General features: G+C 43.2%; 1 protein-coding gene across 2 annotated transcripts in view; it reads left to right on the plus strand.

Moving 5' to 3' along the window:
- The window catches only part of COL19A1 (collagen type XIX alpha 1 chain), a 2,464,374-nt gene that overhangs the window by 1,999,562 nt on the left and 449,564 nt on the right, over nt 1-15,248 (plus strand). For both annotated transcript variants that reach the window (XM_078648013.1, XM_078648014.1), the window contains 4 exons: nt 4,247-4,324; nt 5,425-5,460; nt 5,559-5,612; nt 5,696-5,749. In XM_078648013.1, coding sequence (XP_078504139.1) covers nt 4,247-4,324; nt 5,425-5,460; nt 5,559-5,612; nt 5,696-5,749 — 222 coding nt within the window. The remainder of the gene's footprint in view (nt 1-4,246; nt 4,325-5,424; nt 5,461-5,558; nt 5,613-5,695; nt 5,750-15,248) is intronic.

Here is a 15,248-nt window from a genome sequence, read left to right on the forward strand (position 1 = left end):
CCCCTTGCTTAATTCAATCTAATTTTTTTTCCATCAATCTCCTTCATTGGACTCCAGTCAGATTACATGCTCTACACCTGCAGGAGGATGATCTTTGTTGGAGTTGTGGGTTTTGTACTGGGGATTACACCCACATGTTTTTTTAATGTTCGCTTTTACGACGTTATTGGGATTTAATACATAAACATCTCATGCTAATTTTTAACATTCAATTCCAGCTCTCCTTCCCCATGATTATGTTGGGTCCACTGGCCTCCCGAGTACCTCTGCCCTTGGATTCCTTAGAATTGCAATTACTGGATCTTCTATTGTCTGTAGCTGTTAAAGTGATTCTTATGGAATGGAAATCCTTTTCTTCTATATCATATCATACTTGGTGGGCATGGGTGTCCTTTTTACGGAGTGCCCATTCCTCGGTTGCTGAGGCTCCTCTCTCCCTGAACATTTCTAATGGTGTCTGGAGAGCTTTGGATACTTATATGGAGATGGCTGCGAAAGGATTGGTTGATCAATATCCCTTTGAGGTGTCTGTTTAGTGTTTTTAATTTATTTTGTTTATGTAGTGCTGCAGTAGATCCTTCCTTTCCTTTCCTTTCCTTTCTCTCCTCTCTTTTCTTTTTCTTTCTACTTCTTTCTCTCACTATCTGGTTTTCGCGCTTTTTCTCTATTCCTCTTTCTTTTCCTTATTCTTCTATATTTCATAGTTTATCATATATGACACATTGGATGGCTTCTATAGTATTTTGCTCTGCTCTTCTTTTTCTTCCATCATATTGACGAATACGTTTTGAACGAACTATTGGTGACTAGACCAATTGCTATATTATCTTTTTGATGTATTTTCATCCCTTGTATCACTTTTATTATATTTATCTATTTATATACTTTTTAAAACTAATAAACTTATTGAACAAAAAAAAAACACTGCCCCATCTCTCTGCTTCCTTTCCCTTCCAAAGTCCTTGAAAAGGCCATCGACCCCCAACTCTCCGTACACCTAGAGAGAAACAACCTGCTTGGCACCCCCTAATCCGGTTTCAGCACCAACCACATCACATCTTCATCCACAACAATGCCCCATCAGCAGTTAGCTGGGAAGAGCTTAGATCTCAGTCCTTCATAACGTTTTATTGTGATGCCTCATACAAGTGCAGTCGATCGGAGGTGGGCTGTGGTGTGTGTCCAGATACCAGTCCACCTCATTTCGTGAAGTAACGTTGTTTTGAGTTCCCATCCTAATTTTCAACTTACGGAAATGCCTGATCCATACATTCCATTGTCTTCAGTTTGTGTTATTTTGCTAACATTTTTCACAAGTCAGCAAAGTTTAAGTCATTTACTTCTCTACTTGATGCTGTTGTACATGTGCCACTTGCATTTTCCTCTGAATAAGGCCTTGCTGCTTGTGCCAAACACCCATGAGTGAAACAGGTATTCCTCATCGAAACCAGTTCACCTCGTAGAAATCAAATTGTTTTGGCTTCATGGAATGTAAGCAACTATTGACACAAAAACTACAACCTCACTCAACCCTGTTTCCTGTAAAGTTAAAATAGTTTATCCTGATCTAAGCCGCAAAACGTGCTCAATTGCTGTTCCTATTCTCGGCTCGTATTCAATAAATCACCCATATGTGCAATATCTAAATACATCCCATTCTAAAATTTCATCGTTTACAATATGTTCTGCTCTTCTTGTTTTAAAGAAATTCCCGAGCATGCACTTCTTTTAATAGCATACTATCCACCAATGTTCTTCCGATAAAACACATCCCTTCCTTTGTCCTATACTTCGATTATGAATGGTCTGAAGTATGTTACATCTACTCATCACAATATGGTACCTAATTCTATACCTGCTCACGAAGCAAAAATTCAGTAAACCCTTAAACATTGCTCATGTAAAAGAAATGAAAAATCATTTGTTTTTTGAAGATCTTCTCCATTGTCATAAAATAAAGATTTTCCCTATGTTGTCAGATTCCTTTTTCTGCCTCCATGTAATCTGATAATAAATGCTTTGCTGTCTCATTTAGGATTACATTTAATGAATGATTTATGCGAACCATCAAAATGCACTCACAGGCATCTTTACCAGTCAGTTCTGAACATCGTAATACTATCCCCCAGTGGTTGTACCTGCGAGCATACATTGTTCTATGCATTTCAATGAGGTTGCTCGAAATTTCTTCTGCTTTACTTTTTTTTCCAAAGAGGCACTACAATTTTATTAGGAAAGTGATGAACCAGAATGCTGTTTGTGTTTTTGTTGGTTCTCTGAACGTTGGTATTGTGTTTCCAGAAGGTTAGGTAGAGGTGGGGTTGACACTTGATGGGTGTGTAAGTTTCTCCCGTTGTCCCCTTCCCACAATCTCGACCGGCCAGCTGCTCATTCGTAGCCATATACGTGGCCCTTCTCCTATCGTACCAAGCCCTTTTTGTGCTTTAAATCCAATCCAACCAGATACTTTAACAGAGATGTATTCAGAATTGCTGATTTATAGAAGCTTGTTTTCTTTTTGTGAATGTGAAAGACTTGGGTGATAAGTGCATTATCATTGTTATAGTATTGTACTGCACGATTTGTATACTACGTCACACCCCTCACGATTCCAAGAAGTACTCTGATGTGGATCCGATTCATTTTTTATATTTCCAGTGTGCTGGAGAGAGATGATAGCCACATTTACAATTCTGTAAATGATTTTCTCTCTTAGGTTGTCAGGTGGTCTAAGTAAATTTTGAAAATACTTGTAACTAGATTTGTGAAGAATTGTGGTACCTCTCTTCCACAGATTTTAAGAAGGTTATTTTAAAATCTTTATTAGGGGTTCATTCATGGTGGTTTAAAAGTTATTTAAAAAAGCCTGTGAAACAAGTCCTACTGAAGGTAGGTTTTACAGAGAAAAACCCACATTTTATGTACTAGAAACCTCTTCTGCAGGCAAACCTTTTTCCAGACTTATGTGAAAGTTCTTAGTTACCACAACCTTGCTGGCAGAATTTTAATTTTGCCCTCCCCAGATGTTACCAGCGAACTCCAGAAAGCTCAGCAACATACAGCCGCAGATGGGTAACATATTGTTTTCTAGGAACGATTGGGGAGAGCGCCTACTGAATATCTGGATACCTTTAAACAAATACTGTGCTATAACCTTCTAAAATGTATATTTCGGTAACTTGCAACCAAATCGCATTTTGCTTTTGCATTTCGGTATTAGGAAAGGGCATGTTTAGGGTGTCTCTCCTACTACCGAATAGCACTGGTATGTATGAATATTCTGCGACCGGGAATGCAGTCGCAAAACATTCGCAGTTACCACCAACTTCAAATTGGTAGTAACCCGTTTGCAAACGGAAAGAGATCCCCAAGGGACCCCTACTCCTTTGTGAATGTGGGTGGCAACATTTTTTAAGAGCAGGCAGTGGTCCCAGGGACCAATGCTTACTCATAAAAAATTAAAAGGAAGCCTTTCATTTTTATTTTTGAATTGCATCCTGTTTTCCTTTAAGGAAACGGGCTACATTATAAAAAAAATAGTGCTTTATTTAAAAAGCAAATTCAGTCATGGTGGTGTGCTGATCCCAGCAGGCCAACATCCCTGTGATTGTAGCCATTCACAGTGGGATGCAAATTGTGACAAGGCTAATGAGTATTGATGAGGCAGGTCCATATGCAACCTCAATGGGAATCGTTAACAGTGTCAAACACATCACAGTTTGTGATTTCCTAATAGCAAATGGCTAAAATTTTGTACTAGGAAATAGCAAACACATGATTTCGTAATTCCTGCCCGAGTCACAGTTTGCCTTCTGTACATGGCAAAATGCATTTTACCGTTCGCAAATGGCCCGATGAGTCGTTTGTGACTGGTAAATTGCTTCATACATCTGGCCCATAGTGAAAACTGCGAGCGTAAAAGAACTATAATAAAAGTTTAGTTTTTTTCCACACATCAATTCAATCTAACGATTCTATTGGTGTCTTGGTATAAATGTGTCAGGCGACACTTCCCGCTAATGTTTCCTTGTAGTTACATAACATAGCCCTCTTTCCATTCTACATCAATAAAATGAGTTAAATGTAAGTGATGTAAATGATAGCGATACAGAGGATTTCAGTCCAAACAAGAATAATGTGTTTTCAAAGGGCATTGAGATCTGTGACTGAATGTGTATGATGTATGCATTTCCAGCTACAAATGGAAGTACATTGTACAATCTGAATACATGTTTTTTCTTGCCAGGGAGAAAGGGGAATAGCAGGTGTTCCAGGGTCACCAGGAGATATTGGACCACCGGGATTCGCCTCAGAGGGTCCACCTGTAAGGCTAATGTCACTAGAATATTTGTTAACTAAATAAATCAAATCAAATCGTAATGTAATTCTAAGTGTAGTTTTATGATCGTGAGACATACAGTTAATAAAATGTTTTTTTTCCATTAAGGTCGTTTATTATTGCAGCAGCACAGCAAAAATATTGTATGTGAAAAGATGGTTCATTGCAAATTATTGGAATCATTACAACGGCTAAGCAATATATTAGGAAAGTTACAGCATTTAAAAGATTTTTCATAGCAGATTTCAACCATCATCACTCCTTGCCCCCTCCCCCTTAACTCACGCCTTACATTCACCCCCTCCAAAAACCATGTTGGCCAGCCACTGAAGTTTACTTGTTTCATTTAAACAATTGTGTACATTCTCTACGACCAGATGAGCTGCTTGAAACTAGATACTGTACAATGGCAAATGGAATCTTCTTTTAACGTAAGCAACAATTCAGGACCCTCTTGTTAACTGCTCCGAGCTACAGGTGTCTGTGGCCAGCCCTCTGACTCTAATAGCCCACATGCTGAACTGTGCCACCTTTTACTGGCACCACCTGGCCTGCAGCACAAGGCCCATGCTATGATAGTGTTTTAGAAACACGGACCCTCACTTTGACACGTTCAGACTAATGTGGTGTCCGCTCTTGTGCCTGACCACAAAGGCCTACATGGCACTGCCTTCAGTAACACCCTCCTCCAAAATGAACCACCCCATTCATCTCTAACAAATCCCTCTGCTTGCTCAACCTGGCTTGCTCAATAGCATTCTCCGGAGATGCATTAGATGACAAGATGGGCACCTCAAGCAGTTCAAGTACTTAAATTGGGAGCCCAGAATCATAAAGACCCTGACGCCTCACTTGATCTCAGGACTGTTCAGGACTGAAATCTCTTTCCCAAGATCCCGGCAGTCATGTTCTGCTCCAGGAGACAATTCAGTTTTTCGTGTGTGTATACTAGGCCCTGAACCTAATAAAACCTAAACTAACCAGAACCGAAATATAGAAAACGTACAAAAGAGCAGCTTCTTAACAATGAAAATGCTGCAATTTTAAAGACATTGTATTTTATTAACGTTTGTTTTCATTTACAGGGTCCCAAAGGTTCTATTGGACAGCAAGGTATTCAGGTAAAATACTATACGAATACTTGGCAAAACTGAAATACATTTCGACATGCTCATCTGTTATCATTTCTGGAACAGGTGTCATTTTTTATTCATTGTAGGGTCCGAGGGGCCTCTCTGGATTACCAGGTGCTCCAGGTTCCCCGGGTAAAGATGTAAGTAAAGATTTTGTTAAGAGACTTATTTGTTTGAATTGTTTATAATTGGAAAACTTATGAAGCAATGTGTGTGATTGTAGGGGTTTCCAGGGAGAGATGGAAAACCAGGACTTCCAGGCCCTCCAGGTGAACCGGTAGGTACCCACAGCTAGCAATACTCAATGCACGTATCATTTTAGTGAAATTGTGGAAACTATTATTACAGAAATATCTTTTGTGGCCCACACTATGATGCTTCAGAAACTGGTGGTTTTCCACTAGGGACATCCTCATTAATGATAATGACGCGTATCTTTTTGAACGTACATAACATATTTTTCTATGTGGTGTCTATTGAGACTACCTGACTTTTTGGCATAGCGTAATATTAGGGATTTTTTTTCATTTTCTGGAAACGCTGACTAAACATGGATGGCTCCAGTGGGGAAGGGTGTTGAGGTGTGTTTGTGCATGGGCTTGTGTGCGTGCGTGGGTTGTGTGTATGCGTGTGTGTGAAGGAGAGAGTGAGAACTGGCGTGGGTGTGTTTTCCCTAAAAAGCAAAGGGTAGCCCACTACAATCATCTTTACGACTAGTATATATGCACCCTAACAAACTGTATTAATACTGCCCACTGGTCAGTCTACTCTGATGGAGAGATTATGGGACGAGAGGTGATTTACTTCATATTTGGTAGACTTGTCTCAAGATACAGGGATCTTCGAGGAAGGTGTTTGCGGCAATCCGTAAAATGCTTGGTTTCCCCTATCTGAAACGTTTTCATATGTACTTCAGGGAGCAAGGACCCTGGGCTTCCAATACCAACCCCAGCCAAATACATTCATAATATGGAGCTGCTTAGGCGCGGCAATGGGCATTATAGCAGCTGCGTAGAGGAAAAAAGAAGCTCTAGATATTACCAAGTGGCATTCTCGCCTTTGAAACACTTTGGCGATGGAAAGACTAACTAGCATCAACACCATGGACTTGGCTAGTGACCACGGTACTTATTGAACTATCAAGCCAAGAGACAGCCTTGACTGGCATTCCGTCCTCAGCTTAGACTCCTGAATCTCCTGTAAGACTTTCTGTATCTGGGATAACATTATTACAGTATTGAAAAAATAATGATTCACTTCTCAAATGTCATTTTCCTCCATATCAATGTGATTCTGCCAAATGGAATTATTTTTTATATGATGCTAAGTCCATGAGGTGCGACCATAGACCCTGGTGGGGGGAGATGGGAGGTGGGACGGTTTACATTTTTCTTTGTTGATGACCCTCTTTTACGTTTCATCCTGTTAACAAATTACGATTTACATCTATTTATCTACCTGTTATGTACAATGTCAGCACTGTGTTTTATATAAGAACATCTATAAAAATTGTTTGACTAAAAAAAGCAAAGAGTAAAGTGAAGTTATGCGTTGCTTTGGTTATTATAGCACCATAAAAAATGTTTAGAAAAACCTTAGGAATTCACTTAAAAAACACACATAAAGCGTTGTTATGATTGCAAATGAAAACAACAAAAACACTGATATTTGCAACTTATTCTCAGAACCGCAATTTATAACTCTCCACAGCAGACATGCATACTATATCTTACACAGCAAAAGCAATACTGGATATGACCTCACCCTTGATGTGGCAGATGGACTTACCAATGCCAATGATTTTAAAGATGAGAAAACATTTCAGATTGCCATTAACACTGTGAAAGAAACAACAATGAATTTAGTGTCATTGTAGGAAAATGCTAATTTTGCCTGATCACCCCAAAGGAGATGCTGCAAAAGTGTTTAGGGTTGTCCCTGAGAACCTTTTCCCAATTAGTTAAGTAGATGGCAGGAGTAACCTGTATGCTAGTACAGGCATACATGTGGCACCAAAGGCACCCTCTTCAGGATACTGCTGGAACTGTGAAAGACAGATAAAAAATTGTGCCTGCTATCTTATAGAGACTTAAGCTGCAGATTCCTCACCTTAGAATTATTTACGGGCATAACATGGTATCTAGAAAGTATTCATGAGAATATCCCTGTGTACTGGTAGGTGATGTCATTCGGCTACACGGGGCATCGGCACACCAGAAGTGATGTGTGCGGTGCATAAATAGGCATCACCCAGCGCACTTACGTTAGTTCTTTTCTGCCAGTCACTGCAGATCCGAGAGGGCAACCCCCAGCCACTTTTTGACTGACTTTTTTTGTCCCGTTTGTCAAAGATTTTTTGAGACATTGTCTCATGGTGTGGCAAGATGCCCACAAGGAAAGCCAGCTTCAAGCCCTGCAGTGCCTGTCATCAATACATTCAATGCTGCAACAGTCTCAATCCCGATCAAGAGGAATGTCCAGATATCGATCATGGAGTCTTCGATCTTTGTCAAAGTCGTTTGGTGAGTCACACAAAAAAAGAGCAATAAGTCGAAGAGGTCTTCGACTTCATGCCGTCTGTCAAAGTCTTCTGACGAGATGAGGGAGCATCGTCATTGGAGGCCTGGACCCATGGTTGAGCCTGTGCTTCGTAAGCTCTGCACCTTGCTGAGTTTTGACCAGAAGGGAACCCTGCCCAAATCTGCAAAGGTTATGAGGCCATGCTCATATTTGTGCAGTCGTCCCTAATGGTGCGCTGTCGGGCCCCATGGGGGAAGGAGGGGCCCCTACTTGTTCCACACTGGTGGGCCCGTCCCAGCGCCTTCAGGACCCGTGAGTCCATGGATGGATCTGGACTTTTGCCTATTGTACCAGATTGACCTTCCCTAGTGCAAGCCCCAATGTTGATGCTCCCAACGCTGCTGGTGCAACACAGTGACACCATCCCCATTTTCATCCCCTACTCTCACACATAGATGGGGGGGTGTCATCTGACACCCACTTCTGCCCTGACTGAGCCAGACCCTCCAGAGACTAAGCCCTAATCCTATGGGCTAGGACTTGGGGATGATTGGGCGGGGCCACTGCACCCTGCGAAATACCAGCCCCTAGACTAGTGGACTGGACACCTCCCTAGATACTGGCATGGTCTATTCTCTTATTGTGGCTATGGAGAAGGGAACTTCTTTTGCTGTAGAAGTGAGAAGGGTGGCTGAGGTCCTGGCCTTAGCCTGCCCTCAGTGGCAGTCAAGACTAACATCTTGACAGAGGTGCTTCAGCCCGGAGTGCCCCTCGGAACTGCTTCTGTTATTTAATGAAGCCTTTATGGACGTCTTACTTTGGACTGGGGCAAACCTAGCACAGTGCTTCTAGTGAACAAGACAATTGCCTGCCACCATTGGCCAACCCTAGGGGACACTAATTTCCTCATGCAAAACCCTAACCAGGACAGCTTGGTGGTCCAATCCTCCACTTTGAGTGTAAACCCTGTTGCATTCTCTACCATTTCAGTGCATAGGTAATTCAAGAGACTGAACACCTTAGGCAGGGAAAAGTTTTCTTCCACCAGCATGGCACTGCTGTCCATGAACACTGCATACCTATTGTGCAGTTACTTACAAGCGCTGTGTGATTCAGTTGTGCAGGTGCTGCCCATGGTCCCGGAGGAAGATTGGCCTGAGCGGTGAACTCTGCTCCATTCGCAGAGTTTGCAGAGTTTTCTGCTCTCCGTGCTCAGCGGAGCTCATGGAGTGCAGAAAACTCTGGTCCACGTAGTGCAGCAGATTTTTTTCCCCGCTCGCGCTTGCCAACGGTAAGTTGGTGAGTGCGAGCTGCTGCTCAGGTATAATTTCTACTCAAGAAGCAGGAAAATCAGCGCGAACTGCAGTTCCCACTGCACTCCGCCACTTGCGGAACTCCGCAGAGTTGTTTTGTCACTTGACGAAGTTACGCTTAGGGAAACTCCACAAACTATGCACAGGCCTGCCCAGGCCATAATCTCCCAATCTATGGCAGATGGGAGAGATGCACCCAAGTTCACAATTAGATGTGGGCTGGATATGACCTACTCACTAAGCTGATCGTTTTCTTTGTCGGTGGTTTTACAGCACCTCATCTGGCTGAGAATGACTGGCTTTTGAGGGCATGTCCAAGCCTCACTTATGGACATGCCCTTTGATGGCTCTTGTCTCTTCAGAGACAAGGCAGACTCAGCACTGGTGCTCTTTGAGGATAGCAGAGCTGTAGTCAGGTCCTTGGGCTCTTCCATGGCCCCCGGTCAATGCCTAGTCCACCTTCCGCTCCCTTAATTGCCACGGAACGGGTTCCAGCCCTGTCTTCACCCTACCCCAGCCATGACAGCACACAAGCTCCCTAGCTTCTGCGTGGCCAAGGATGTGGTACCCCAGACCCTGTGGATTTGGCAGCCAGAGGTCGTGCCTGTCCACCACTCGCCTTGCAGCCTCAGCTTCCAAATGTCTTTAGTTCACTGACCAACCATCATGAACAACCAGTTGGAGGCAGGATATGCCATCACTTGCACCACTGGACCGTCGATAGTATCAGACCACTGGGATCTCCAGATTATTTAAAGGGGCTACTCCCTCCTCCTTGTGACTACCCCACCACGCATGCCACCTACTTGTGACAGGCTGATGGAAGACCACTTCTCCTCACTCTGCCCAGAAGTAGTGGCCTTCGTGGCCAAGGGAGCTATGGAGAGGGCACCGATGCCTTAAGTAGGTCGTAGTTGTTATTCATCGTGGTTGTTATTCCTGCTACTTTTTGGTGCCAAAAAAGGACAAAGGCCTTTGTCCCATCTTAGATCAGTGCCCTCTCAATTTCTTCCTTAAAAAGGCAAAAGTCAAAATGCTCACACTTGGTTAAGTCCTGTCTACCCTATTCCCAGTAGACTGGATGGTGGCATGCCAGCGATGCATATTTCCACATTCCTGTCCTGCCTGCCCACAGATGTTGCCTGCGATTCACTGAGGCCCACAAGCACTTTCAGTTCACTGTTCTTCCTTTTCACCTAACCAGTGCTTCTCTGGTGTTCACCAAGGTAACGGCGGTGGTTGTAGATCATCTTGGGAGATCGGGGTACCAGTCTTTCCCTATCTCAAAGACTGGCTGTTGAAGGTGGAATCACCCCAGGCAGTCTTCTGCCACCTCCAGACTACGGTGAACCTTCTGCATTTGCTGGTGTTCACTATCACACCTACTCCCTCTTAGCCCCTCACTTTCAATGGAGATGTTCTGGACATGGCTCAGTTTCTGGTTTGTCCTCCAAACAGCAAGTCCAGGAAATTCAGTTTATGCACTTAAAACCTGCAAGTCACCCCTATGGTAGGCCTTTATAATCCTGAAGGCAGGGTGCTTGGTTATAAGTGTGAGGGTGCCCCTGCATGAGCAGGACACCCCTACAGCCTTCGGAGTCCATTCTCCTGGTCTGTATGGTCTACCATATAGAGGGGCACCGCATAATTATGCTATGACCGTCTCGAAAATGGCTGCAACGAATCCTATTATGTTTGGTATCAAACGTGTTGGAATCATACCTCCCACACCGTAAATGGTGTGGAAGGTATGATTCCAACCTGTGAGTGGACCTGAAGGTTTGTCCTGCTCCCAATTGTACCCAATATAAAGAAGCCCTTTTCCTAAAGAGCCTATCCGATCAGTTCCAACTGGGTTTGCCCTGGATCCTGATGGTGGTCAATATTGACCCCCAAGTGCTGATTCTTGGCTATGTCAAAGTCTACTCCTTCTAACATCCTAAAAAGCCTGGAAACTAGAAACGGTTGGCTCCAAAGACCTCCAAAAGACTGGTTCAAACCTGCCAAATTATTATGACAAATGTATGTTGCCAATGGGCCAAATGTTCAAAATACTGTCACTCTGAGATCTTCTGCCACAGCAAATTAGTTTTGGTGAAATGTCGCACAGAAGGTATCCATGCTCATTGAACCTTGGTCACCTATATCTTGCAGTATACTCCGCTGGAGGAATCTGAGCTCCAAAAAAGTGACAAAGCGGCAGAAGGATCCAGCCGGTGAGGGATCTTCTTTGGCGAAAATTTTGAATTTCTCCTGTTTCAAACTTTCCTGCCAAAAGGCAGTAGCTTGCAGCCTAGTGGAGTCTTATAGGCTACATCCCTCTGCCTTGTGTCATGGATGATTTTTGACTGTCAGACACTTATCTTGAAGGTCAAACCATCACCCTGGATGAACCTGGTTTCTATATCCTAGCCGTGCTCCATAGCAATTAGCTTTAATGGGCACCTAGGTCCTGGTCAAGCCAAACAGATGACCATGGTTGGCGCTTTTGCTTTTTGACATCATTTAACTGTAAAAAATTCATATCGTTGCTTCCCCTTATTGGATTTTTGTCTTTTTGTTGTATTTTTGCTAATTACATTATTTCTATAAAGTGTTATGTGTTATGATTTTGATTTTTTTAACTGCCCAGTCCACCCCCCGGCGTCTGCAGCCTTTAAACCCCTTTCACCATCATGGGCAATCGGTCAGCAGCAGGATTCATCGCCACCTACCCCAATGGCAGCCTATAACCTCAGACAACTGGGTGTTCCAAATTGTTCAGCTGGGATGCACCCTTCTATTCATGGAGACCCTGCCTCCCAAGCAAACATTTTTATATTGGCTGATGGAGGAACACCTTTCCCTGTTTTTTCAAAAAGTACAGACTTGTTTTGTCCAAAAATTGTGGTTGTTATTTCCACTACCATTCTCATGTTGAAGAAGGACCTTCGCAACATAGTAGACCTATGCCCACTGAACTAATTCCTGAAAAAGGACACATTTGGAAGGCTCAATTGGCTCAGGTCCTGTGTGCTCTGGAACCTGAAGACTGGATGGTATTGCCGGATTTGCAGGATATATATTTCCATATACCTGTTGTGCCAGCCCACAGGTGTTACCTGTAGTACACGGTGGTCAAGAGCATTTTCGGTTAGCTGTTCTCCCTTTTGGACTTACCAACTCCCCTCGGGTGTTTAAAAGTGATAGCGGTGGTTGCAGCCCATAGGCCATGGTCAGGGGTTCCGGATTTACCCTACCCCAGCAACTGGTTTGGGAAGCAGGCATGCACCAGACAGTCGTGGCCCACCTCCAGACTATGGTGAGCCTCCTGCATTTGCTGGGGTTCACTATAAACATGCCGAAGTCACATCTGCCATCTGCCTCCCTTTCAGATGCTCCTTTTTTCTGAGCCATTCTGGACACAGTGTAGCTCCATTCCTACCCTCCAGAGTGGTGAGTCGAGGATTTTCTGGCTATGGTTCCAATGTTTCAAACCCTATTCTGAATTTCAGTGAGACTGACTCTGAGGCTGCTTTTTCTCATGACCTCCTGCATTCTCCTGGTAAAGCATGCCCACTGGCAAATAAGGTATTTGCAGTGGGACCTGAATTCGCAGTGGATGAAGCATCAGGGAAATCACTCAGAAGTGGTCCAGATATTGGCGGGAACTGCAAAACATCTCCAGTGGTAGCTGAAGAACCAGGATTGGGTCATCAGAGACCCTTCTCTACCCAGACCTCACAGTGGTGACAGACCCTTCTGGGTTGGGGCGACCATCAGGGAGAGGTGGAGATCAGAGGACTCTGGTCATTCTCCAGTAGAGTCTCATCTCCACATCAACTTGTTGGAATTGAGACCAATCTTCTTGGCATTCAAGGGCTTTCTACATTCCATGAATGTGAGGCTGATTCAGGTGCACATCTTCACAGCGTAGCACTTACTATGATTGATGCATAATCGCACAGTGTTATACTAGTGTTTATTCTATATGCACTGGTGAATCAAGAATTCTAGTTTTCCTTTATTAGTCAAAATACTGTTTTAATTTCTGTGCCCTGCAAAGATCGCATTGTTTTTGTTAAATGTGGTCCTGATTTAGCGATGTGTGTCATGAAACACATGTTGACCTATGTTGCTTATTCTGCTAAAAAATAAAAAAAACTTTTGGAGATTCTAAATACACATGTAGGAAAAATTATTGACTGACTTGGCGACCTCATACACAGTCCACTTTTCGAGGACAATGAAGTATCAGTGTCCTCAGGACTAACCGCATGAGCAACAAGGAAGGTTACCTGAAGATGGATGCTGATGAGGGAATCAGCCTGAACTAAAGAAAAAGACATATGCAATCATGGTTAGAACATTCTATCAGACATATTACAGTGAAATGCAACAGACATCCCAATAGACCTCTGATTAGAGAGCTCGAAAAAGACAAATTCACCCTAAATACTTTCTTTACTAACAAAGCAGAATGTGTATTAAGTCGCAAAAAACAGAATCACTATGACTGAGGGAAAAAAGTGGGAGGCCCACAGGCAGCCCAACTTAAACCCAGGTAGACTCATATTCTCAATGAAGGGGACTCTTAACACCCAATCCATAGGGATTACAGAAACCTTTGCCTCAATCCTCTGTTGTCTCTATCATTCAGTTGAATTCTGATAACATTGAAGAAGAACATCGGTTCCTAACTACTTGCCCATACCTTGCCATTCAGATGAGGAGATCCTAATACCGGAAGGCAAAATAACTACAGAAGAGATAGAAGAGATAGAATTGCCGATAACAGACCTCCCTTACAGCAAACCCCTGGCTGTCCCCAGGGAATTGTGGAAAAGAGGTAAATGATGCAAGTTAATTTCATGATGCGGCCTTCAAGAAAGTAAAATTCTCAGGCATTTACCATATTTCTTCCAGCATCTTCCTGTAAAGCCCAATTCTCCCTCATATCTAAAGTGGGTAAAACTGGAGCAACTACAATTCCAGTTCTCTGATCAATGTGGATCTGAAAATCTTGACAATGTAATCCTCTCTCTAATTCTCAAGACACAAGTTGGTTGTGTCCCGGGTAGCTCCTCAAGACTACATTGGGGATATCGTGGCACGGTCATTAGATGAGGGAAAAGGCAGGCAGTTCATTGTGACTGCAGGCGGAGTACAGGCCACACCCTCTGCTGATGAGTGGGCTTGCTGCCTGTTTACTTGAGAGGGTCCCCGAATGAAGCACAAACAAGAGAGTACCACTGATCATTGCATCAGGGAGTGACTGAGAATGTCATAGGTGGCATTGAATGCAACCTGTGACTGCATTTTGAGAACAACTATCAGTCCAACTGAGAGTGTGAATGCACGCAGCATCAGAAAAAACTATGAGTGCCCCTGAATGGCGCACTAAATGATTATGGGAATTTCTGAATGCAACTCTGAAGTGACTGTAAGTTCCATTTCTTTCAGCATGAACAGACCCTTATTTGCACTGAGTCTTTGAATTAAAATCAATTCTATTGGTACTACAAAGGGGCCACTGGACACTCTGCATTTTTTCGGAACATGTTCTTTCAAGTGGTAGCACACATTATTAGCACCCCACATATTCCCTACAAGCATCCAGGCAGCAAGGCCTGGGCCATACTTCTCAGAAATGATCAAGAACACCCCGGCCACTGGTCTTTGTGAAGAGTTCCAGGGACACATGGAGTCAAGTGCAGTCTATACTGCACCTCCTTTATGTCAGCTCTCACTTCTTATCTCAATAGCTTGGGAAGGGGTTAATTACACCTAAAGGAATAACAGGTAAGACCACCTCTCTTTGAAAGTACATTTTCCCTCATGTTCTAGGGATTGTATTTAAAAATTTGAGGAAACACTTGTGGAACCAAAGGTAGTTACATATATGTAAGTATAGATTTAATACTTTTAACTCCACATCCAGTTTCCTTGAAGATATAGATTTAT

This window comes from Lissotriton helveticus, chromosome 6 (assembly GCF_964261635.1).
Source record: "Lissotriton helveticus chromosome 6, aLisHel1.1, whole genome shotgun sequence".
Lineage (NCBI taxonomy): Eukaryota > Metazoa > Chordata > Amphibia > Caudata > Salamandridae > Lissotriton > Lissotriton helveticus.